The sequence below is a fragment of the Heterocephalus glaber genome, unplaced genomic scaffold, assembly GCF_053883595.1.
Source record: "Heterocephalus glaber isolate CG9 unplaced genomic scaffold, H.glaber_assembly_v1.0 deba00001606, whole genome shotgun sequence".
NCBI classification, from domain to species: domain Eukaryota; kingdom Metazoa; phylum Chordata; class Mammalia; order Rodentia; family Bathyergidae; genus Heterocephalus; species Heterocephalus glaber.
The window spans coordinates 9,150,869-9,177,665 of NW_028258377.1; the positions used below are offsets into that span (position 1 = coordinate 9,150,869).

The 26,797-nt window shown below is 43.7% G+C and overlaps 1 protein-coding gene across 3 annotated transcripts in view; it reads left to right on the forward strand.

The window, feature by feature from the left end:
* Klhl3 (kelch like family member 3) overlaps positions 1 to 25,817 on the forward strand; it is a 116,061-nt gene extending 90,244 nt beyond the window's left edge. For all 3 annotated transcript variants that reach the window (XM_004836194.3, XM_004836195.4, XM_013077954.3), the window contains 7 exons: positions 811 to 928; positions 1,331 to 1,528; positions 3,399 to 3,500; positions 6,555 to 6,683; positions 15,684 to 15,824; positions 17,959 to 18,102; positions 21,600 to 25,817. In XM_004836194.3, the coding sequence (XP_004836251.1) occupies positions 811 to 928; positions 1,331 to 1,528; positions 3,399 to 3,500; positions 6,555 to 6,683; positions 15,684 to 15,824; positions 17,959 to 18,102; positions 21,600 to 21,628 (861 nt within the window). In that variant the 3' untranslated portion in view covers positions 21,629 to 25,817. The remainder of the gene's footprint in view (positions 1 to 810; positions 929 to 1,330; positions 1,529 to 3,398; positions 3,501 to 6,554; positions 6,684 to 15,683; positions 15,825 to 17,958; positions 18,103 to 21,599) is intronic.
* The last annotated feature ends 980 nt before the right edge of the window (positions 25,818 to 26,797 follow it).

Sequence of the window (26,797 nt, forward strand, 5' to 3'; positions counted from 1 at the left end):
GGCAGTGAGCTGTGTTTGCAAGGACTGTGGACCCTATGTTCAGAGCAAGAGGGGTGCAGGGCCAGCATTACCTTTGTGTCTGGTGGTCTTGGGTTTCAGTTTGTGTGGTCACTCTTAGCTGGGGGGCTTTGAGCCATGTACATGTGTTTTCTGAGCTTTGCTTTTCTCATCTGTTAATGTGAATGATAATATCTACCTCATGGGGTTGTGGTGACAAGCAAATGATAATACACTTCACATGGTGCTTGACAGTGGTACTGCTACCTTGCTTGTGGGCATAGAGCTGTTAGCACTATTTTTCAGAGCATCATCAGTTAAATTAATTTTGTGATAACCACCGCAAAGCACTGCTTCACAGTTTTTTTCCTGTACTGAAGTAAATAAGAGCCCCTGTAGTCCAGGCATTTAGAAATACTTTTGAACAGTAATTTTATCTTTAAAAATGTATCAAAATTCTTCACTTTTTTCAAACTATATTCAAGTCTATTTGATATAAAATTTATCTCCCCCCCAAGTCCTTGAGGGTACTTGAGATTGCAGAAGATGCCTTAAGTGGCTTCATTTACCCGCAACATCACCCTGAGTGGCCATCTGGGAAACATGGACCTTAGATTGTATTTCTGTGGGAAGACTTTTCTTGAATATTCTGATCTTTTGGTGACTAGGGGCAGTGTCTCCATGCAGGTAGCTCTGTAAACTAGCAGATGACCCAGAGACCCTGGCCATAAGCCTATGGAAAAGCCAGGCACTGTTTACCCATTAATCCAGATGCTGGGGATATCCAGCTAACGTCCACTTGTCTTTCTGGAGGTCATGATTGTGGTTGGTGGCCAGGCGCCCAAAGCCATCCGCAGCGTGGAGTGCTATGATTTCGAGGAGGACCGGTGGGACCAGATTGCTGAGCTTCCCTCCAGGAGATGCAGAGCAGGTGAGCAGCACTGTCCCCAGCTCTGGAGCTGCCTTTCCCTGCCTGGTCTCTGCTCCATGTGGGTAGTCACACACTGCTCCTCCTTTCCTCAAACATCTGTATGTTTCAGGGTCCCTTCCCTTCCTGGTCTAGACAGTTTTTGGGTTCCCCTTCTGAGGTTATTTCTTACATGCTTGGAAGTTCAATCTAATTCATGTATTTGCTTGAATTAAGCAAAATTAGAAATGCAAATAGGAAAAGAAATCCAGTGAGTACCATAGTAGGACTTCCAGATACATAAAGTTGGAGGTTATCTTTGTGGTGAGTAATTTATGTGCCTGCCTTTCTCCTCTGTTGGCGTCTATCAGCATAGATAGTCACCCACCTGACCTGACCTTTGGGCCTTGGTTTCCTGTGCCTCAGGTGTGGTGTTCATGGCTGGCCACGTGTATGCCGTTGGCGGCTTTAATGGCTCACTGCGTGTGAGGACAGTGGATGTGTATGACGGTGTGAAGGACCAGTGGACGTCCATCGCCAGCATGCAGGAGCGCCGGAGCACACTGGGTGCAGCGGTGCTCAACGATCTGCTCTATGCGGTGGGAGGCTTTGACGGCAGCACTGGTAGGTCCAGGATGCGTTCCTATCCCTCCCAGTCTGGAATGCCCCCTCCACATGGTCTTGTTCAGCAGCCAGTTCTCTGACTAATCTCTGTCCTTGTGCAGCCCACATGTTAGCTGCTTACTGTCATGATAATGAACCGGTGGAGATAGTTAACTTAAGAAGAGATAGGCAACTTAGAAACTTACTTGGCTCACAGTTTTGGAGGCTCCAGTCCACAGTTGATTAGCTGCATTGCTATAGGCCTTTGGCAAGGCAGCACATCCTTGAGGGAGTGCAGGGCAGAGCAATCCTGCACACCTCATAAGGCAGAAGGCACAAGGGAAGAGGAAGAGCCTGGGGTCCCACCACCCCCTTCAAGGATGCCCCCCATGACTTAAGGGCCTTCTCCCACAGGCCCCACCATCACCCAACAGCACCACCCTGGGGACCAGATTTAGCACACGGGCCTTTATGGCATTCAGGATCCAAACTGTCCTCTTTCCTTGCCCAGGTTTTGAGGCCAGAGGCAGAATGCTGTAGTCACAGAATCCGTTAACTACCCATTGAGTGGACTCTGGAGGACCCCGCACTTGGAAGTGACCCTTTCCCACAGTCCAGTGTCTGGCAGTCTGTTGGCTCAGAAGTTGAGCCTTAGGAAGACAGCATGCTTAGTGGGAGCACGCTGAGCACTCTAGTCCAAGCCCTCCGCTGAGCAGACGAGATTGAAGGGAAGGGGCCAGGCACTGTCCTCACCACGGACAAAACTGTCCACTGTGACACTGTCCTTTTTGCTGCCCCTGGGCCCTGGGAGGCTCTTCCACAGTGGGGCCTCCCTCCTGGATCCTCTCTGGCTTCTCACAGTCCCAGTCTGAACTATTAGTGGACATGGACTCAGATGATCTCATTGCTACTCTTACTGCTGGGTAGATATCTGTTAGACTGTAACTCTATTAAACCAAAATGTCAAATAGTATTCTTTTGTCCTGGGGGTGGTAAAATACAATATTCTTTACTTCTCTGAATTTTCATTTGTGTCTTCAGAATTTAATCATATTTATCAGTCTTTTTTTGCCTTGCTGAGTCCATGGTCTTTGGCCACTGTGGAGGTTGTATTTATTGAGCAAGACCTAGGAATGAAGAGAATGAAGGGTAACATATTGTCTCACTTAGGGCTTGGTGTTGGCTATAAGTAGAAAGCCTGACTGAACCATGTCAGTAAAAGTGAAGGATTTTATTTTAATAATGAAGAAGAAAACCAGATGTCAGCACTTTCTGACTTTATCTAATTACTTAAGGATATGAGAGTTAAGTTCTTTAGGATTCTCTTGGACTTTTGCTCATAATCACAATATGGCTATTATAACTCCAGCCAACACATTGGTATTCCAGATAGCAAGAGGTGGGAAAGGGTGGTCCCTGTATCAGAAAAGCGAAGGCTGTTTTATGAATTCCCATCAGAATTTGGCTTAGGTCTCATTGACTTGGTCACCCCTCTTTGCAAGGAAATTGTGGAAGGCAAGTTTTTAGCTTTCCAAATTCAAAGGTAGAGGAAGGCAAGGGAAAAAGCATTGGGATAGGTGTTCACTGAAGCAGCCTTAGGTGTGGCCTTGTAATCAAAAGTATTTATTCTGTGAGTTTAGCGATTTGCATTTGCAGCGCAGTTCAGGTGCACCCCTTGTGCTTATACAATCCACCCTCTGAGTCAAGTCTTAGAGAAGCCCTCTGGTAGATGCCACAGATGTGTTTCAGGAGTTGCTGCAGGCCATTTGATGAGGCAGAGGTGGCACTGCACCATGCATTCAGATCTGCAGCCCCATCCCCACTGCAGGCAGTTCTCACTCCCCAGGCTGGGGTGTGGCACCATGGAATCTCATGAGTCTCTTGTCTCCAGGCCTGGCATCGGTGGAAGCCTACAGCTACAAGACCAACGAGTGGTTCTTTGTGGCCCCAATGAACACGAGGCGGAGCAGTGTGGGTGTGGGCGTTGTGGAGGGTAAGGAGGTAGTGGTGGGTGGTGGCCAGTCCCCAGCTGGGCCCTTGGGCTTTGGGGGTCCAGCATGGTGCTTGTTGCTTCCTCTGCTGTGTCTCCATTCTGCAGAACATTGCTCTGAGTTAGGCATTGTGATCCTGGTTTAATAGAGAGGTGAAGCTCCTGGCCTAAGGTTACGAAGTGGTTGAGTGGGTTGGGGAGGGTAGGAGTTACCTAGTGGGGGAAATGCCAACCTGCCATTTTCAGTAGCTCTGCTAAAGGTGGAGGAGGAACAGAAAGTAGGGGAGCCCAGAATCAGTGTAAAACCTAATATGGTGGGGTGAGAGTTGTTTGTATTTAATTAATTTTGCCCTCAATCTCACGTGTTGGACATTAGCAGAGCTGTGAATGAAGTAGGCACCTCTTCCCAGGTCTGATAACCATCTCTACAGGGTAGACTTGTTAAGTCTTACTCTAGTTAGGAAAGGTGTTGGGGTGAGGCAAGTGGGAATGGCGAAGTCTGGAACCTGATCAGATTATGCATAGTAAACCATCAGTCTCTCATTTTCTTCCCAAAACCCTTCTAAAGAAGATAGGTAGGACTCAGATTTTCTCCAGATGAGGAAACTGAGTCCCAGAGAGTTTATGATAATAGTAAATAGAATGGCCAGCCTCAAACCCAGGTCTTCTGAATCCTAACCCAGTGCTCTTTCACTGTGCTGTGCTCCTTCAGAACACTGGCAAATGCTCATAGGTAGGAGTTTTACAGACTTGTGTCAGCTTGATGTGCAATGCATAGAGTATTATTTGAAGTAAAACATTAGCATTCACAGGCCAACCCTGATTCATTAGCCTGGTAAAGGGCCTTAGCTAGAATATCTGTTTCATTTGCACAGGTGTACAGACATTCTCACTTTGATGTGCACACACAAGAACACACGCAGATGTGCTTTAGGCAAAGTGTGACATTGCAGTGAGTTGGAAATTAAAAGAAAGAGTCTTTTCTTTCGCTGTACTGGTTTTGTGTACTTACATTTTCATTGAAAAATATATTATTCTAACATGTTGAACAAGCCGTCTTGTCTCAGTGAGGGATTTTATCCTCCTACCAAGATAAATTATTTTTTGCAGTCTCATCCTCTTGGTGGAACAGAAATTGATTTGTCTGCCAAATGTAAGTGCTTTGTCTAGCCACCTTTCCATTTCCCCCCTTGTTCCTTGGCCAGGAATATCAAACAATAGAGGAGGGTTTAAAAATAGCAAATCCCTGCTAATAGAGTCAAGGAGAAACCTTGAGTGGGTCTTTTGTTTTAAGCCAATGCAGGGTTGGCATGGATAATGGAGGTTAGAGCAGATGCCTTAATGGTAGTGGTGAAATACTTTACTGACAAAGGGTTTTGTATGTTCAGCATGGAAGAAGTGTGGTCTTGTAGCAAGCCCTGTGAATATGGAGGACACTCAGGGAATTTGTTTCTCTTGCCCTCCTGAATCTGAAGCTTGCTGGGCTGTGGGTCCTTTTGGGGCAGAGGAGTCCAGTTTACAGCTTTGGTGAGAGTATCTAGGGAGGAAATGAGGGTAGCTCTGACTCTCTCTACCAGTCTGCTTTATTCTCCTCCGTCTCATCATCTCATTACCGTGGCTCTGAAGTTGCAATGACATCAGAAGCATATGGAGGAAATCAGGATAATTTTCACCTGGCTGCCTGGAAGAATCCTTGCTCATGGAAAAGGGCAATGAGAGTTGGAGTTCCAGCAGAAGCTCCCAGCAAAGCAAGAATGTGTGTCTCAGAGATGGTCACATTGAGCGGCAAACACAGGGCAAGTGGCCTGGACCCTGGAGAAGATGCTCAACTTCGTTTTGTTTTGCTTTGACACTGGGGAGTGCAGAAATGCAGGGGAGGTGTCTCTTCCAGAGGAGTCACCCGAGAGGTCTCTGGGGCAGAAAACAAAACCAGGCTCAGTGACAGTAGAAGAAGTAATTTTACATTTGCTGTATCAGTAGCCCTGATAGTAGACCACAATTTTGAGTCTAAGAATCATTTTAACTTAAAATAATCACATATTTTCAAATTCTAGTTGTGCTTTTGGAACTAGGAAAGCACATAATATCCAAAAACTGTTGATTAAGTAATCCTGTTAAATGGATTTGCATTTGGTGGAGTTTATTTAGCCTGCAGCTAGTGTGCAGGATCCTTGTTATTACTCCTGTTCCCCGACAGATCTGAGACCCACAGGTGAGGTAGTGCTTCTCTCCCTGCCTACTATAAAAGGAACTGTCCCATTATATTCTAAGACTAAATGTTGAACCCAAAATGTTTGAAACCCGGCCGTCAAACACCTCAAATACAGTACCAACTTTCTGCATCCTTGTTTGACCTCATTCCCTGCCCCTCAACCCCCGGTGGAAACGATGCTCTTAGATAGCAGCTTACTGCTATTTTTTATTTTCAAAAAGATGATGGTACTTCAGGGTGACTATGCGTAGCTCAGCAATCACAGGGTACCCTGAAGACAAATACTAGACATTTCAGCCTAGATTGTACACAGAATACCCTGTCCCCACGCTCTACCTGCCAGAGTCATGGGAGGAATGGGAAACAATGGCTAAGATTATATTTGGGTTCTCAATGAAGAATATTTTTTTCCCCATATTTATCCCATTACTATTGTGGGCCTTTAGCCAGGAAGTTGGCTGCCTGGTTATAGCTGAGAATTGTCTAGGTTTCTGTCTATCCAGTGCTGGTGCCTTGCGTTAGAGACATCTTAACCTAGATCACCAGCAAGAACATGTTGTGCCCCATGATTCCAGGTCACAGCTTTGCAGTGGGCATTTGAGTTTCTTATTCAGAAAGATTCAGAATGACTTTTATAGAGCTCATGGCTTACAAGCAGGCAGAAGGCAGGAATGTGAATGAAGGAGGCTTCCTCAGTTGGGGAATAGGTTGGTGACCCCTGGAGAAAGGGGGCCCAGAGCTGACTGAGGTAAGGATGCCCAGTGGGTTAAAGATGGAGCATCAGCCAAACTCCAGTTCTGTGCGAATGTTCCTGGCACCACCCTCAGCCGTGTTGTCTGTTACAGGGAAGCTGTATGCCGTCGGGGGTTACGATGGGGCTTCCCGCCAGTGCCTGAGCACAGTGGAGCAGTACAACCCGGCAACCAATGAGTGGACTTATGTGGCGGACATGAGCACGCGCCGCAGCGGTGCAGGTATGGTGCTGGGAGGCACCCAGCGCACAGGTTGTCTGTTTGGCTCACAGCTGTTCTTGAGCCCAACAACTTAACATTACACCTAATTTTACCTCCTTCATTTTTCCTTTTACTGTATCTAATCCCACAAGCACCTTTGCAGCTAGACCTAGCACTTCTTCATGAACCTTTCCCAAATGATCCCTCTGCTCTAGAATGAAAGGACCAGGGTTCTCTTTATCATCCCTTCTGTTTCTCTTTCTACATCTCTTGAAAGTGAAGGCTTACTATGAGCCAGGCACTGTCCCAATATATCATTTCTGTGTCTAAATATATTTAATCTTTACCTGAAAGGTAGGCACAAATATTAATTACACTTATCACATCTTGAAAGTAAGTCTACCAGGGGTTGAACAGTTTGCCTGTGGTTATGGAATTAGTAGCTGGCAGAGTGATGATTCTCTCTCCAAACTAGATTTTCTTTTCCATTACTGGGGACTGAACTCAGGACCCTGTGCTTGTGAGGCAGGCTCAGCTCCACTGAGCTAAATCCTCAGCCCTTGTTTTTTTTTTGTTTTTTTTTTTTGAGATGGGATCTCACTATGTAGTTCAGGCTAGCCTCGAACCCATGGGAATCCTCCTGCCTCATCCTCCCAAGTGCTGGGATTACACTTTAAAATCTCCAATTGATCAGAGTCTCATTCCTGTGAGGTAGTAGGACCAGCACGGCTGTCCCCAGCTTGAGGTGATACAGTTGAACTTGCCTATCTGAAGTTCCTGTCTGGGGGTTGAAAGCCAATCTACTAGTGTTCATATTTGGAAATAAACCTATGTTCCTCACCCCATATCTTAGCCCCCTCCTCATCAAGGAAAGGGAATGACCTTCCACTGGTTTTCCACTTCAGATTCTTGTGGGAAGACCAGGAGTTCAGTAGTGTTTGGGGATCTTTCAAGAGCTGCAGCAGTAGCCCCTGTTTCTCTGTTTTGTCTCCCCATCATCCCAGAGGCCCAAGGAAAGGGCCTGAGAGGGGAGGAGGAGTCCCTGGATGTGGTTCCTATGGGATGTGCTGACTGATACCCAGTGTGGGCAAGGGAGGTACGCTCAGAGTATTCTCACAGCGTTAGTCCTCTCTCTTGCAGTTTTGGATATTGAAGTTATGATTACATTTTATAATACCAAACATAGGACTACTTTCTCAGAACTCCTTAAAATTTATGCTATGTTCATATTTTGCCTGCCATTTAAAAAAAAAAAATCTATGATTCCCTGAATGCCCAGGGACCAAAGGCCCTCTCTTTTCGTTGCCATTTAAGAATCATCTCAGCTTGGAGTGCTGTCTTTTGGAAAGCTTGTCTCCATGGGTCTTGACCAGTTGGTCCTTCCTAAATGTGGAGCAAGTGCCAAGAAATCAGGAAACCCGTTCTTCAGTGCTGGATCTGTGCTAACTTTCCATGTGACCTTGGTGTGTCCCTTCCTCATTGCTGGCCTTGAATTCCTCAGATGCGATACAAGTGGGTTGCAGCAGATGTTCCAGAAGGGCCAGTTCAACTCAGAAATCCCTTGATTCTGGCCTTTCATAAAACTATAATTTTAGTTTCTAATGTTAGTAGAGTCTTATTTGTAATTCCTAAAAACCCTGGATTTTAACTTGAGGCCTGAGAGCAAATGTGCATGGTCTGGGCATGTAGGAGCAGCTCAGTAGGACTGGGGTTGTCACATGGAGCTCTGTGGCTGTTCCTCCCCAGCAGAAGTGTGGTGAGGCAGCCCAGGTGACCAGGACTTCCCAGCTGCCTTTGAACATCCAGGTGAACCTGTGCAGGTGGAGCTGCCTTTGGACACCACAGCTGCTTTGTCTCTGCAACTTGTTTAAGGCTGGTTGCTGGATAGATATCACTCAACCTGGTTCCTGCCTCTCCCCTAGGCTCGGACCAGACGGAGAGCCCTGGATTATGTAATCTTTGCTTCTGTGTCCCTGGGAGGTACAATGGCCTTGACTTAGGGAATGAGCTCTTTCTTCAGGTTACTGTCCGAGCCCTGGCCTCAGGCTTGGTCTACCTTTCTGTAGTACTTTACTTTCCTAAGATTTAAGGAAGTCTCACCTCTGGAGTTGGGAGCCTGTATACTAGTTGTGGTGGGTATTTTGTGTGCGGGTGTGTGTGTGTGTGTGTGTGTGTGTGTGTGTGTGTATGTGTGGCTGAATACCCTGGGACCAAAGGCCCTGTCTTCTGGCTGCCTTAGGCCCCTTGAGGTACCCAGAGCCCCTGTGGCTGTAGCCCAGAGCCTCTTCAGTTACAATTATGCATCAGGCTGCTGAGGGAAGTGGCAGAGTTGCCAGGATAGTGGTGGCCCAGAGTGCCTGGCTTTTTCAGCAGGGTGTGGGCAACATCCACCTATGGTGAGGAGGAAAATGGTCATCTCATGATTCCAGGGGTGCTAGTTCCTGCCCAGCCTGGGGAAAGGCAAGGTGAGGCAGCTTTGGAACCTACTTAGTAAATCTACACTGCTTCCCTAGTCATTGTTGATACGACAGCACCATCTGCTGTTAGTTCAAAGCAACTGCTAGCAACAAATGGTTTCTAGCAAATTGCTGGAGAGGATTTTATATATTTTGTCATTCTTAGAGTGCTAAGAACCTACCACTTCCAAGCACAGGGAAATAGACAAGGAAAAGACATAACAATTCTTGTCCATATGAAGTTTATATTCTGCAAATCCAGTCATTGGACCTGAAACCTGGCTGCACATCCCTATTTCCTAAGGAACTTTTTCAGGCTCCTGACCAGTGTCTGGGAGCAGCAGGGAGCTCCCTGCTGACAGATGCAGTCTGTCGTGGAGGAGATTAGTCCATGGGAACCACTGATCCATTCCAACTCCCTCCCTGTATGAGTGAGGAAACTGAGGCTCAAACAGGGAAAGAGCACCCAGCAGGGCCATCGAGGAGGCAGAACCCAGCTGTCCCAGCTGCCAGATCATTTGCTCTTTCTAGGTGCTGCCATCCTTCCGTATGACTTTTATCTCCTTGACTTGTCTTTATCTAAAACTTGTAAATGATGCCATTGTGGTGCTCCACTCGGGCTGACCAATACTGTGAATGCTGTAATTAATGCCCTTTACTGTCCAGGTGGAGAGAAGCGGGCAGGAAGAACAGCCTCTGCCTGCAAGACCAACAGAGAGGGCTCCCTAACAATGATCTCCTGCTGAGTGACTACTTCCAATTTTTAACTCTTTTTATTCAACCAATATAAGCCAAAGTCATACAACATTGTGGGAAAATGATGCGATATGATAGGCAAAAAGGAAAACAAATGTAATTTAATTGCCCAGGAATAATCACGTGTAATGTTTTGGTGTATTTCTTTCAGTCTTTTTTTTCTATCACTTACCAAACTCCCTCCCATACATGTGATATATATCTATCGATCCATATATGTATGTATATATGTATGTATGTATGTATTTTTAAAAGGATTTATTTGCTTTATATTTTGGCATTTGCAGGTTGCCAATCTTATGAGGAGGCAGGCAGGGTATTATTATGTTTGTTTTACAAATGAAGACACTGAGGTCCAGGGAGATAAAACTGAACTCCTCACGTCTCCCTGCTGGCAGTGGCTGTGCAGGACTGGACACCAGGCCTCCTGCTTTGTTTTTTTTTTTTTTTTTTAACTAATTTTATTGGTACGTTTTAGGTTTACAATATAATGACATTCAGCATTACATATTTGCACCTTTACATAATCTCTCTTGGTTCTTATTTTTTCCCCATTACCCTGCCCTCCCTTCAAGCCCTCTATTCTTCCATATTTACAAAGATTTTGTTTCCATTATCTCATTTTCTCATATTAATTCCATTCCCTTCTTTCCTTTCCCCTACCTCACCCACTTCCGCTTCCCCCCTTTTCTTCCTATTTCACATTATCTATTATACCTTTTAGTCCTTATTTACACTTTCAGTTTCTCACACTAGAGAAACCATCTGATATTTACACGTGTGTGTCTTATTTATTTCATTTAAGAGTGTCACCTCAGTGTGCATCTATTTAGCTATAAATGTCTAATTTCATTTTTTATGGCTGAGTAGTACTCCATTTTATGAAAAAAACTCATTTTCTTTATCCAGTCTCCAGTTGATGGGCAATTGAGCTGCTTCCAAGTTTTAGCTATTACAAATTGTGCTGCTATAAACATGGATGCACATATATCACTGTGGTATGATGCTTTTAATTCTTTGGGGAAGATACCCAGCAGGGGAATAGCTGGGTCAAATGGGACTTCCAGTCCTAGTTCTTTGAGGTATCTCCATACTGATTTCCACAGTGGTTGCACCAGTTTACACTCCCACCAGCAGTGGAGCAGGGTCCCTCTTTCCCCACAGCCCCACCAGCATTTGTTATTGGTTGATTTCATGATGGCAGCCATTCTTTCTGGAGTGAGGTGAAATCTCAGCGTTGTTTTCATTTGCATCTCTCAAATGCCCAGTGATGTTGAACATTTTTTCATTGTTTATTTGCTATTTCTACTTCTTTGTCTGAAAAATGTCATTTTATTTCAGATGCCCATTTTTGGATTGGGTCTTTAAATTTGGGAGGTCTGATTTTTTAAGTTCTTTATAGATTTGAGATAGTAGACCTTTGTGTGAGGAACACCAGGTGAAAATTTTTTCCCACATTGTGGGTTGTCTCTTCACACTGTTGGTGGTTTCACTTGCTGTGCAGAAGCTTTTTAATAAGAAGAGATCCCACTTGTTGATTGTTTGTGCTAGTTCACGGGCAACTGAGGTTTTGTTCATCAAATCTTTTCCTACACCAATGTTTTCAAGAGTTCTACCCGACCTCTCTTCCAGCGGGTCAGTGTTTCTATTTTAATATTTATATCTTTAGCCCATTTCGATTTTAGTTTAGTGCATGGTGAGAGATATAGGTCTAGTTTTAATCTTTGGGAAGTTGAAACCCAATTTTTCCAGCACCACTTATTAAAGAGGCTATCTTTTCTCCAGTGAGGGTGTTTGGGTCTTTTGTCAAAGATGAGGTGGTTGAGTGTGTCTGGAGTTGTTTCTGCATCTTCTAATCTGTTCCACTGGTCCTCAGGTCTGGTTTTTTTTTGCCAGTACCATGCTGTTTTTTATCACAGTAGCTTTGTAGTATAGTTTCAAGTTGGGGGTTGTGATACCCCCTGCCATGTCTCTGTTGCCTAGAATTGCTTTTGCTATTCAGGGTCTCTTCTTGTTCCAAATGAATTTTTGGATTGTTTTCTCAAGGACCATGATGTATGCTGCTAGGATTTCAAATGGGATTACATTGAATCTATATAGCAGTTTTGGAAGTATGGCCATTTTCACTATGTTGATCCTTCTTACCCAGGAGCAAGGGATGTCTTTACATTTTCTGATATTGTCTTCAATCTCTCTTTTCAGAGTGCTATAGTTTTCAGAGAAGAGGCCTTTGATTTCTTTTGTTAGGTTGATTCCTAGGTATTTCAGTTTTTTGGATGCTCTGGTGAAGGGAGTTGTTTCTCCAATTCCTTTTTCAGGGAGTCTGTTGTTCATGTAGAAGAAAGCTATTCATTTTTGTATGTTGGTCTTGTATCCAGCTACTTTGCTGAATTTGGTTATTAAGTATAGAAGACTTTTGGTGCAGTTCTTGGGGTCTTCTATATAGAGTATTATGTCATCTGCAAATAATGACAATTTGACTTCTTCATTTCCTATCTTTTTTCCTTTTTTTTGGTACCGGGGATTGAACTCGGGTCCTCAGTTTGTGAGGCAGGCGCCAGAACCACTGAGCTAAATCCCCGGCCCTATCTTTATTCCTTTTATTTCTTTCTCTTCTGTAATTGCCATGGCTAATGTTTCCAAAACTATATTGAGCAGGAGTGGTGATAGTGGACATCCTTGTCTTGTTCCTGATTTTAGTGTGAAAGATTTCAGTTTTTGATCATTTAGTGTGATATTGGCTGGTTTTTCATAGATAGCTTATATCAGATTGAGGTGGAGACCATCTATTCCAATTTTTTGTAGTGTTTTTATCATAAATGCATGTTGGATTTTGTGAAATGCTTTTTCTGCATCTATGAAGAAAATCATATGGTTTTTGTCCTTGGCTGTATTGATATAGTGTATTATATTGATTGATTTTCATATATTGAACCATCCCTGCATCCCTGGGATGAATCCCACTTGATCAGGGTGTATGATCTTCTTGATGATCTTCTGCATTCTATTTACCAGTATCTTATTAAGGATTTTTGTATCTATGTTCATTAGTGAGATTGGCCTATAGTACTCTTTTTTGGTTTGGTCTTTCTCTGCTTTGGGGATCAAGGTGATGCTTCCTTCCAGGAATGAATTCAGGAATATTACTTCCCTTTCAATTTCATTGAAGAGTTTAAACAGTAGTGGCAGTAGTTCCTCTCTAAATGTCTTATAGAATTCAGCAGTGAAGCCATCAGAACCTGGGCTTTTCTTAGTTGTAAGTTTTTGATTACGTTTTAAATTTCATTGATTGATATGAGGTTGTTTAGAATTTTTAGGCCATCTTCGTTCAACTTTGGTAATTCATACATATCTAGGAATCTGTCCATTTCTTCTGTGTTTTCCATCTTATTGGCTTATAGGTTCTGGAAGTAGGTATTGATGATCCTCTGGATTTCTACTGGATCTGTTGTAATTTCATCCTTTTCATTCCTAATTGCATGGATTTGGGCCTTTTCTTTCCTTTTCCTAATAAGTTTGGCTAGGGATTTGTCAATTTTGTTTATTCTTTCGAAGAACCAACTCTTGTCTTCATTGATTTTTTTGTATCATTCTCTTAGTTTCCATTGCATTGATTTCTGCTCTGATCTTTATAATTTCTTCCCTTGTATGAGCTTTGGGTTTGTTCTGCTCTTCTTTTTCTAGAAGCTTGAGGTTCAGCATCAGCTTGTTTAATTGGGGTCTTAATTGAAGGAACTGTCTGATTTCTTCTTTAATTTTCTCTGTGACCCATTGTTTATTCAGAAGTGTGTTGTTCACTTTCCATGTGTTTATGAGATTCTTGCAGTTTCTTTTGCTGTTGATCTCCAATTTCATTGCACTATGGTCTGATAATATACAGGGGATAACTTCAATTCCTTTGCACTTACCTAAATATGTTCTCTGAACAAGTATATGGTCTATTGTGGAGATCAACCCATGTGCAGCTGAAAAGAATGTGTATTCTTACTTTGTGGGGTGTAACACTCTGTAAACATCTGTTAAGTTCATTCTTTTCAAGAGTTTGATTGAATTCTAGTATTTCATTGCTTATTTTTTGTCTATTTGATCTATTTGTGAGAGTGGGGTATTGAGGTCCCCTACTACAATTGTATTAGTGCACATATGATTTTTTATGTCCATTAGTATTTGTTTTATATAGTTGGGCGCACTAGTGTTTGGTGCATAGATATTTATGATTGTCATCTCTTCCTCTTGGATTGTTCCCTTTACAAGGATGTAGTGTCCTTTTTTGTCTCAGTCAGTGTTGGTTTGAAATCCACTTGATCTGCAAAGAGGATAGCTACTCCTGCTTTTTTCGGGTTCCTGTCACATGGACTATTGTTTTTTACCCTTTGACTTTCAGTCTATGAGTTTCTTTTTGAATTCAGTGTGTTTCTTGTACATAGCATATTGTTGGATCTTGCTTCTTGACCCATTCTGCCAGTCTATTTCTTTTGATTGGTGAATTGAGACCATTAACATTGATGGTTATAACTGATACATATTGACTTATCATTGTTATGACTTTTTCTTTTTGTTGGATTCTCCCCCCATTGCATGTAATTTCTTGTCATGTCTGATGGATTCATTCTGCTGGCTTCCTGGGGTTGTGATCCTTGTTGTCTTTTCATAGGATATTGTGTAAAATTTTTTGGAGTGCTGGTTTGGTATTCATGAAGTTCCTAAGGTGCCCTTTGTCATGAAAGTATCTTATTTCTCCATCAATTTTGAAAGGTTTTACAGGGTACATCAGTCTGGGTTGGAGGCTGTTTTCCTTTAAGGGTTGAAATACATCACTTGAAGCTCTTCTTGCATTGAGAAGTCTGCTGTGATTCTGATGGGCTTTCTTTTGTATGTGATTTGTTTCTTTTCTCTAACTGCTTGTAGAACTTTGTTCTTCTGTTGGGTTTCTGGAATCTTAACCATTATATGTCTATGTGTAGATTTTTTTTGATCAAGGCTAGTTGGAGTCCTATATGCCTCACTTATCTGTATGTCAAGTTCTTTCCCCCTGCTTGTGAAGTTTTCTGCCATCACTTCTGTGAACAGTGTTTTTATGTCGTCTGCACAGTCTCTCGTTTCTTCATTGACTCCAATCAGTCTTATGTCATTCTTCTTTGCAATGTGTAGCAGCTGCTGTTGTCTCATAGTACTTTTAAAGAAATTTTTCTTTTCCTGGTCACTAATTGCAATCTTCTCTTCTGTATCTGAACTTCTGTCCTCGCATTGGCTTATTCTGCTTTCAGTGGAGTTATTTATATCCTAGAAATCTGTTTGCATCTGTTTTATGGATTCCATTTGTTTCCTATGTTGGGACTCCATCATGTTCCTCAGATCCTCTATTTTTTTATCTGTGTCCTCTCTAGGTTTATCAGTAATGTCTTGCACTATGGGCACAATCTCTGCTGTTATGTGAGAAATTATTTCTAATGTCATTTTTTCCAGATCCTCTTTTGTTGCCAGTTCGGAGAGTCCAGGTGGTTGAGTATCAGAGTGTTCCATCTCGTTTCCCCTTGGGGTTGCTTTAGGTGATCTTGAAGTCTGGTTTTGAGACTTGTTTATGTGTCTTCTCATTTCAACAGAGTGGGGTTGGGGGGTACGGTTGTGTGCTGCTAGCGCCCATGTGGCCCCCTGAGCACTGAGGGCGGCTCTGCTCCTTGGCACTGGGGGCAGTGGTACAGCAGCCCAGAAGGCTCCTCCTAGGTTCTGGAGGCAGCTCTGCTCCTCAGCCAGGCCTCTTGGTTTCTATAGCTAGCTTGAGGCTAGGACCCTGTGTTCTGTCTTTCAGGGGTTGGGGTGCTCAGCGGACAGCTGTATGCCACAGGAGGGCATGATGGGCCCTTGGTGAGGAAGAGCGTGGAGGTTTATGACCCTGGAACAAACACTTGGAAGCAGGTGGCTGACATGAATATGTGCCGGCGCAATGCAGGTAATATTATTGCTCTCTTCTTCCTCTCTCTGGGCGTCTTTTCTCCTAGAATGTAGACAATAGCTCTGAGTGAAAGGAAGAGAGGAAAAATTGTCAAAGTCTGGAGCTGAAGATGGATTCTAAACAGGAAGCACCTGTTTGCTCGGTAGGCTCTGCTTTAGGGAGAAGAGAGCTTGAGACCCACAAAGCTTCACCACAAGATCCCCAAATAGGTGCAGGGGAGGGTCCCTTATCTCCAGGGACATGTAATAACTTACTGCATACAGTTGGGCATGGACCCAGAAAAGCCCTCTGGTTGCCAGTAGCTTCCCCCTCCCCCAATGGCTTTGCTGGCTGCTAAGCACAGGGCTGGGTGGATATGGGCCAGATAATAACAGTTGATTTTGTGTCTTCTTTGCCAGTTCCTGGCTAGGAGAACCTCTTACTTTCACCTGAATCCAGTCTCCTTCCTTGCAGGGAGAGTCAGATCCATGAGTGATTCTCCAGTGGAACCACTTCCTTTATTCCCTTCTTTGTATTTCCTGCCTCTCCTTTCCTTTCCTTCCTGTAGGAATGCTTTACCATGGAGTGTGTTTATATTTCTCAGAGCCTGACATCCCTATCAAGTGACTTTTTCTTAGACCATAGGCCTTTGGGTCATGTCCTGTGTTGTATATTTTGCTTTATACCTCTTTGCTCTGGGAAAGTGTTGGCTTAGCCCCACTTCCCAGGCTGGAATGCAAACATGTGACTTTCAGGCAGTTTATTTCCTTTAGTCTCATAAATTCTACTTGCTAAACTCACTTGTGGCCGATTTTTTGGAGGTGTAAACAGAGGGGGAATGTACTAATTTACTCATTGCTTACAACTGTTGTAATGTAACTTGGCATTTGGCCTTAAACCACATGAGCAAGGAATTATAGCTACCCTATCTGGAGTCTGAGAATTAAGTTTAGATGTAAATGCGAGTACATACACACATTCACACATAGATATTTCTGTTAACAAAAATGGAATCACACTGAAACAGCTTTATAATCTGCTTTTTTTTTTTGGTACCGGGGATTGAACTCAGATCCTTCCGCTTGCAAGGCAGGTGGTGGAACCACTGAGCTAAATCCCTGGCCCTATAATCTGCTTTTTAAAACTCACTTTCCCATCTTTCATCAACATCTTATTACAACACTAATTTACGTGATACTTTAATTCCTGTATCATAATTTAAACAACCAGTATATTACTGGACACTTATTATTTCCAACTTTTGTATACTCTAAGCTATGCTTTGGTCATTATAAATGGTTCTTATAGCAGAATCAATACACACATTTAAAATCATTTCTTTAGATAAAACGCCAGAAGTGGAATTTTGAGTTATAGGGAGCACCTGTGTTTTAGACACCATCTAGGACGGTGGTCTGTTTTATCCTCTGACCAGTAATTTAGAGTATCTTCACCAACACTAATAATTGTTACTTTTTAGAGTGCCATCACTCTATAAATGTGGCACCACTCCCTTCATCTCACTTTGTAAAAACACAACTTATTGGAGTTTAGCCTTTTAAAGTCTTGATGGATACATATTCCTACTCTTCAGTACCAACCTCAGAAGACCTAGCCCTCAAACCAGCTTCCTCGGGGATGGGCAGGGGAGGGGACCCTCCACTCCATGTAAATTTAGACCCCTATCCTGTGTCGGGGCTGTAGACACAGCCATTCCCCACACAGGACAGATCCAACACAGGGCTTACCAGGGAAAAGCCGACAAGTAGAGTATTAGTAGTGGACACGAACTTGCCAGATTATCTCATTTCCCATTTCAGGCTGGGTATGCGAGGTCTGTGTGTTCCGTGGGCAACTTCTCATAGAGTGGTAGAGTGTCTGTACCCACAATCGGATGCCAGCAGAGACGGCATCTGTGTGACCATGTAGTAGTGACAGTTCCCTGGTGGGAGAAATCACCCTGTTAGAAAAGGGGATCCTCAGAGTCCAGAGGTTGTTGGCAGCGTGTTCCCCCACTGCTCAAACTCAGACCTGTGGAGCCAGATCTCCACGGTGCCACCGAGAAGGGAAGAAATGAGCCCCAGAGCCAGCTGGGTGTATCTCGCATGGGTCATGATCTCCAGTGTTCCTACGGCTTGTGATCGACCCCCAGGTGTCTGTGCAGTGAACGGGCTCCTGTACGTGGTCGGAGGGGATGACGGGTCCTGCAACCTAGCTTCGGTGGAGTACTACAATCCTGTTACAGACAAATGGACGCTGCTGCCAACCAACATGAGCACGGGGCGGAGCTACGCAGGTCAGTGTGTTCAGCCCCGCCCACCCCAGAGGCCACCACCCCAGGGGCGGGGTGAGAGGAGGGCCGAGAGCTTGCTGGACCTGGGACCCTGTGCCTCCTCCAGTGGTGGCCGCTCCTACACTCTGTGTCCGTGACAGATGCTAATAATTGGCACTTCTTTTCCCTGTGAACCTGAATGTAGCATCCGAATTATGACTGTTCGAGGGAGCCGTTTCCAACTGATCTTAGCTGGTACAGAGAACCTAGAGTTTCATTGGCATTCCTGGTTTTTTATGTGCCAGGCTCCTAGGTGGTATAAAGAGTGGTTCTTGCTCTTCACAAGGTGGTTTGGAAAGAGCAGGGGAAATACAAGATAATGCACACAGAAGCTGTAAGTAGAATGCACTGCCCAGCTAGAGGACAGAAGAGACCAGTGGGAATGATGGAGTCAGGGACCTCTTCCTGGAAGAGCTCCGAGAGCGAGTCACTGTCACACACGTTCTTTGATGAGTGCTCCCGCTCTGTGCTGTAGGACAGTGTGGTGGGTGCAGTGTATACATTCACTCTCATCTTTTCAGCAACCCTCAGCTAAATAGGACTAGATCCTATTTTACAGATGATCGAACTGAGCTTTTGAGAGTTAATTGGCCAAGAACACAGCTAATAAATGGCAAAGTCAGAATTCAAACCTAGGTCTAACGTGTAAGCCATGTCCCTAGTACTGTCCCTGCTCAGGGCTGGGGTAAGAGGCTGGGAGGTATAATGGAATCCTAGTGTGGAGGCCTTTTCTCAGGAAGTATGTGTGCAGGGTTTGGTGAGGTAAGGAGCAGAGGCAGCAGCACAGTTGACGTTGCTGTCAGAGGTCCATAGAGCGACATGAAAGTGTACATTCATGTTGTAACCCAGCTCCTTCTGTCTGGAAGTTAGGCCAGACATCTGTTTATTGAGTATACACAATGTACCTTGCATTATCCTAAGTATTTAAAGGTCATTATCTCATTTAATTCGTACCTTGACTGCAGGAGTATTCTTATTCCCATTTTGCATTAGAAAGGCTGGTCATCCCATCTCATTTGGACTTCAGTGCACAGGAGAATTGTGTGGGGCAGACTAAAAGGGTTTTGTATCACATTCGTTCAGCACAGGGCTCTCATTGCAATGAACTTCTTTCGCTTTTTTCCCCCTTAAGGATTTTCCCTCAACTTGTCACATTTTCCTTTGCTAAATATGAAACATTTTAGAAGCAGTTTGGTGCTTCTTTTTGCAGCTGCAAGAGGGAAGAGTAGTGGGGCATTTTCTAGGATAAGACAGAGAGACATAGGAAGGATCCTTCCCCTGGTTCCACCTAATGTCTTAATGAGAGGGGAGGACTTTGGTCTGATTGATTGGAATTTCATATATATGCTGAATATTTCATGTGCCTTTCTTCATTGTCTGTCCACCCAAGAAGTAGGTGGGAAGGAGACAAGCAAACATGCAATTTTATGCACAAACCCATTGACTGAGTGAGTCTATTATCTAAAAATCTAGGGATTTGCTCTGAAATACAAAGATATAGACACAAAGTTATTTATTGGTGTGTTACTTATAATAACAAACAACTGAGAATTACGTAATGTTTGACGTTAGAAAAATAGTTAATCTCTGGAATGTCTTACAGCAGATGTATTTTTAATGTCATGAGAAAATGTTTGTGATAGACTTTTAAGTTAAAGGAGGCTACAAAGTTGTATGTGTTGTGTGTGCTCAGTCCGATGGTCCTATGTAGGGGGATGGGTAGTGAATAGCTGTAGCTTCTGGAAATGGACATTGGAGTCAGATCTGAATTTGAATCCAAGCTTTGACACTAGCCCTAGGTTTCCAAGCCAGGTATTCAATCTGACTGAACCTCTGTTATCTCATTTATAAAATGGGAATAAAAATTAGACTGAACCTCTGAGGGCCATTGTGAGAATGAAGTGTGGTAATGAGTAAAGCATTTAGCACAAGGTCTGCCTGGCACTCAACACTGAGTAAAAGATTGTGATGATTATTAGAAGCTAGGAAATATTCCAGGAAAATAATGGTAGTTCTCTTTGTATGAAGGGATTAAAGGTTTTTTTGTGTGTTCTACATTTTCCAAAAGGAAAATATAGTATGTTTATAACCAAAAGAAAGCTTATATTAAAAAAGCAATCCTGATTTAAAAAAATAGTACTTTGTGAAAGAGATGTCTGAGGTGGAGGTGAGATGCATCAAGGTCAGGCACCACCTCTTGGCCTGGACACAGGTTCTGCTTGCTGTAGGTATCTGTGTCTGGACTATTCTCCAGGAATTAACAGGAAATGGACATCTGAGCAGAATCTCTCCAATGAGGTACCTTGGTCTTTCTTTTAGCAATGTTCTCTTAATCTCATCTTGAACCAGATTTTTTAAAAGCTATTGGAGTTTGTTAAAATAAGGCTCCAATAACCATCTTACTTGTAGGCATCTTTTTGAGTTAGTATTTTGTTCAGCAGCTGGTACTGGAAAACCTAACCAATAGGTGTTTACATAAGGAAGGGGATGTATTTGTCCCAGATAGTAGAAAGTCCATGGTTGAGGAACCAGACTTCTCTCCTACCACCTTTCTCAGTAGCTACTGCTGGCTCTTAGGCCTTGCATGAACATCCCGGGCAGGACAGGGACACCCAACATTACAGCACTGGAAGACTCACATTTATACCCTCATTGGCCAGGACTGAGCCACATGGCATTTCCAGCTACAAGGCAATCTGGGAAGCTGAGTTTGTTGCCAGCTGATGTCTGTTGTAAAGGACAAGAAGTAGAAAGGATGTTGACTGACTCAACTATACTGTCTTCCACAGAGCCTCAGTCTATTATAGTTTGATTTGGGGTCATGCATGGATTCACAAAGTTAGGTGTTAATCCATTTTACTAAAACAGTAACATGTATGCACATGTTTAGAGTGCTTATCCAAGTAGAGAATTTAGCACTGAAAGGCTCTTGCAATTCAGTGACGTTAAACAGTATGGGAACTGCATCTTACAAGGTGAGTAGATTTGCCAAAAGCCCACAATGTAGGTTGAGTGGTGGCAGAGCTTGGATCAAGATTATTTTGCTTGCTTCCATGAAGTCAACTGTTCTTTCCACGTCATTCTACTGTTTTCTAAAAGATATAAATCACCCATTTCTTCTCCTAAAGTGACACATATTTAGAGCTATGTAGAACCTCTGGGTTTCCAGTAAGAGTGGTGAGCATTGTTAAGCAGACTGCTAGGGTTTGGAACAGGTGACATCACACTAGAAGATCTGTGTGACAGTGCCAACCTGGGGTGTCTGAGGGACTGTGCTCACGGTTTCAAATGTCATGCTGAGACTTGACTGTTAGAGTAGGAAACAGCTAGCTGCTGTCAACCCTAAATCACAGTCCTTCAATATTTGGGTAAAAATGATACCTATTTCTTTTGGCTATGATGTAGGATGACTCATTGGGACTCGAAGCTATGATGATAACTTTCTTTCCCTTTCACGTTAGGTGTTGCTGTGATTCACAAGTCCTTGTGACCCAAATTCCCACTGCCAGGAGACGGAGGATGACATGGGTGCTACCTGTGACTCGGAGCAGCAGGATCCTAGCAACTGGATGCAACTCATTAGGAGGGTCCAGGGTGGTGTGGGAACCACTCTGCTCTCACTTGGCAGACTGGCATTGCCCCTCACAGTATGGACACTGGCAACCCACCTCCTGCTTCCCTAAGGTGCTTGGGCCTCAGCCCTCAGCAGTGGCATTCTGACTGCCCCAGGAGCACCTTTGGGTTTTTTTTTTTTTGGTATTTATATAGGTATTTAAAACACACGTGCACATGTGCGTGGTGCACATGTGTGTGTTTGTGTGTAAAATGTGTTTTCACTCAGTTGTGGGGTAGGGAGCTATGGTAATCTACTGGATTTCTTTACTACTGATCCTTTTGCCATGTTGAAAATCAAATAACAGAAACCTTTTTTCTGGATTGGTCCAGTGGGGACCCTGAGACTACTAAATCTGCTGTCTCCTGGAGATCCAGTTGAACAGGTTGGAATTGTCCAGAAGTAACCCGCGAGTGGGCAGTTCTGTGTTCGTGCCTGCAAACATGACCTGACTACTGTAACTCTGCTTGCAGAAGAGCTGGGGCTTTCTTGAAGCTGTGCCCTGTCCTCTGTGTGCTGGACCAGGGAGAGCATAGGTTCCCATGGTCTTCCTAGCTGCCCTTCCTGGGCTCCCCTCTGGGAAGCAGAGAACCACCCAGTCTTCATCTGGGTCTCTCATTTTTGATGTCATGGATTCCAGGTATGGAAGATTTTGTTTGCTGAGCGGGAAAAAAATGAACTCTTCAGAGTAGCCCCAGGTAACACACTGGAAAAAAAAATGTACAAGAAGAAAACAAAAAAATCATGATGGTGAGGATTTAGTCTCTGCTCACAGTGGTCTTAGGGAGGGATCCCACTTCTGGTTTTTCCCATAACATGACAGCCCTCATTTGTATTTATTACCCAAGCCTAATTATTCTAGCACCTCATCTTACTCGCCAGTGTTCTGGCTTGGAGGTTATATAAGTAAAAGGTTAGCCTTCCACCAACCCAGAGATAAGTTTGTCCATGGGGTCATATAAGATTCATTTGGACATGAATGACTTCAAGGCACTATATTGGCTGGGGCTGGCCCTTGGCACTTTGTGACAAAAGTCAAATCTGTCTTATACCCTTACTGTCCTCTTGTGCTTTCCCCCTATTTCAAAGTATGTACCCTTCCAAAACTGCAGACTTCCCTCCCCTTTGCTTGGACTGTTGGGGAGGAGATGGCAGTGGGCCCTGGATTTGAGATCTCTTTCAAAGATACTTGAATTTTAAAAGAGGGGTTTGACAGGATATTACCAATACTAGGAAGTCAAACCTTTGGAGAGGGATTTTGAAGGGAGCACTAGGTGATGTGCATTTTTTAAAAAAGATATTTCAGTGTGTGAATTCCTAAGCTAGCAAATTGCTTATGTTGGACTTTTCTGGCAGAGGAGGGGAGGTCTTGTGTCTCACATCTCAGAGCCAGGGCTTAACCCTCTGTGATGTCAAGGCCCTGCTCTTTGTGATATTAGGCTTCTGATATACCAATGTGTGTTCTAGGCAGATTCTGCAGGAGATTGGCAATCCCTCTTTTCCCTGCCTCTGCCCTGCAGTTAGAAACCTGGGAGTCTACCAAGCTCCCCAGCTGGTTGACCACTTTGAATATTTATTGTATATTATGCATTATTGTATACCTCCCCTGAGAATGAAATTTCCCTTTACAGTTAAGCACATGTTGTTTCAGCAAGACATTTGAAGAGCACTAAGGTACATAGGAATTTAGCCTTGAGAAGAAGCTAAGATATCCAGCTTGGGTGGATCCAGAAGAAATGTCACCAGAGGAATCAAGACATGCTTGAATTAGGCGCTTTGGTCTCACCTGGATGCAGGGGTGGCTGTAATTTCAGAGCTCTACCTAGCTCTGAGTTAGAAGCTGATGCAATGAGGTTTTTGTCCCAGATGTCCTTCCTCCTTCTGCAAGGAAGTTTTGAGACTTGCTGGCGAGTGCACATGGTGAGGATAAGGTTGAGGAGTCTGGTGTGTGTGTGTCACACAAATTCTCCATTATTGATGGAAGGTAAATTCCTCATCTCCTTCCCCATGGTGGAGAAGCTAGGCTTTTCTGCTTAGGTGGGGAAAGCTAGATTCATGTGTCATTGTCCCAGAAAAGATCCCTCCCTTGGAAGCTCGCCAGCCATATTTTCTGCTTTGCAGTTTTTTGCTATAGGTCCCACCTTGCATCTCCTTTCCTAAGAGGCATTGCCTCTGCTGGTGGCGCTGTAGGGGCCATGTTCATTTCATCTTCGTGCATCCTTTTTCATGGGGACTAGAACATTGGTATGTCATCACAAAAAAGTCAACCTGCTCTAGCTGTCCACAGATCCCATCCCAAAGTTACTATTGTTTCATCCCTAGGTACGAATCTCTCTGCACAGTAGTTACATCAGACTTTCAAGTCTCTGCTAGTCACATGGTAGTGCAGCCTCCCTTCCCTGCCCCTATTAGGGTGGCCACTCCTGCTTGTGAATGCAGCTTTGCCAGTGGCGTATCTGAAATCTGATTGCGGTGGTGAAATGGAATTGAGGCCCAAGGTTAGAAGCAGTTTAAACGCCACTTGGATACTGATTTGGACAACATAGAAATCAGCTTCTGAATTCCAAAGTTATTTCCCATAAGTACCCAATGGCATCTCTCCATCTAAAAAGTTGCAGTATTATGCAAATGAAGTGACCTCATTTTCTGCTATGCAATAAGAATACTTAATTCTATTTCATGACAAGCCAGTTGCAATATCCCCTAAGATGCTTTTTAAGCTGTCTTACTTTGATATTTGTTGTGTAATGTTTGTATATTTCTGAGCCAGATCCTTTCAAAGATTGCCTTTTTATAAAACCGAAGCGATAGCTTTTAGGCTAAAATCTTAATGTAGATATTTTTATAAGATAATTTTTTCAAAATGTACGAATCACTTTTTATTGTCCATGATAATGAAAGGTTATGTTGTATATGTCATTCACTCTCACACACAGTTGGTGCCTGTAGCTATCTTTCCTTTGTCCTCTCCCCACCCCCGAAAAGCAAACTCCAGATTTTTCAGGAGCTCCAGGTATATGAGTCTTCTTTTTCATATTGTATTCAAGGGAGACTGCTGAATTGAAAAACACAGTCACTGGTGTGTCTTGAATTGCCAGAGACTAATGTTAAGCTTGATTCAGCATCTTCCCGTCTATATTGCTTGTTTGTCCCTTTGTCTATATTGCCTGTCTATCCATTTGTTAATTCTTTTTGGAGTTTGCTTTCTGAGGGCTGAGGCTGGGTGGCCTGTCTCCTGGTGGCTCTTACTGTCTGCCATGGAGCCTGGCACACTGTCGTATGGAGCAGCTCCAGAGAAGGGCTTACCCTCTGGCCTATATTCCCTAGTTCCTGAGTTCAGCAGACCATTCCTCATTCGCTTCTGTCCTCTTGTTATTCTGAAACTACCACTACCCAAGGCCTTGGCTGCCAGATGATGTCTCTTTTGGAAGCATCCGTCACTGTACTTTAAAAGAGGGGCCCTTCCCAGTCCCTATGAGGAACACATTAAGCTTGTGCTTTGCAGATGCTCACGCTACACCTCTAACTTGTCTCTTTAGGTGTGTCTCCATTCCAGGCTCTGTCTGTGTACTTATCTGCCACACGCTTTGTGTTTCTAAAACAAATCTTTATTTTTATTATTGTTGGGACAGGTGCCATTTAAATTGCCTCCATGCTTGGATCAAGTTGGGAACAAACTCATATTCAACTTTTAAGGCTCTGTTTGCCTGCAGAAGCAAGGAGATTGGAATGTATTTTTTTTTAGTGTTTGCACTATTTGGAGTCCTAAGCCCCTCATGTTCAGATGTTTTGTTTTTCTACTGACCAAGCAGGAAAGCTGGCAGCACTTCCAAATAGAAATGGAAGAAGCTTCTTCCATGGTGGGTAATCCCAGCCTCATAGACCTTGTGCACCCTTTGTCATGGGACTCAGTGACTCATGGATACAGCATCAGCCACGGCAGGAATGTGTGGAACTGTGGCATATGCAGAAACAAATTGCCCTTAGTGCTATGTCCTTGCCTTTGGTTATAAATTGTAAATTATTTCCCCCTTTTTAGTGGCAATAAAAGACCCTTATTGTTTAATTTGTCCGTGTAAAATACTTTCTTTGCAAGAAAACTCAAGACACTGAATGTGTATGTCTATGTGGGTGCTCTGTCCCCGTGCTTGTCACAAGCAGTCAAACTGGACCATTGACACCCTGTACAATGTATTGCACAGGGAAAGTCCTTGATCTAGTGTTTTCTGCATGGGTGTTGGGGACTTATATCTCATAAAAGGACACTTGTCACATGCTTGATCAGTTACAGTGATAGCTGAAGAAACATTTCCTCAAATGTATTATTTTAAGAAGAATCATGTTCTAGTTTCCCATATTGAATGTTTAATTTTAATAAAAGCTAAACTGTGCAAACTTTTCTCGATATTTCATTTCTATAGCCCAGCCTCCCTACTGTGTCACAGACAAGAAAAGGACAGACTGATTCCTGTGTGTCTTCAGATTTAATGTTTTTTTCTCTTTAAGATCTGCTTGACAGGGTCTGGGTTCCTTTGGTCTCTGTCACCTGGCTCCAGCACAGTGCCAGAGCCACAGAGACATTTTCAGTGAGGCTTAGAAAGGACAGGGTTGTGGGAGCAAAGGCCAGGTGATCCTTGGGCCTCTCTGGGAGTGGGGCCTGGAGGGGAAGGTGACTGGCTACACTGGGCATTGCCACGTGGGATGTGAGTGTCTTGTAAAGTAGATCTGCGTACTTGGCGCAGTTGTGACTTCTCAAAGCCTCCTGCTCTGGAAGCTGGGCTTCCCTTTGCTTAACAGACTGGATATTCCCAGCCCCTTCAGGATATCAGTGGTTGTGTCCTGTTCTAAGTGAGAAGTAGAAAGCATAGAGAGCTCAGGCTCATCTTCATCCTGGAGAGACTCAAGGGATGAATGGGAGCCTCTTGGTCAGTATCCAGGGAATCAGTTTCGGTCCCTGGAGGGCACAGCCCACTTGACATACTCAGCCCTTGGTTGGCACTCAGAAACTACTTACAGATGAAAGAAGGAAGGCATTCTAGTAGGCCT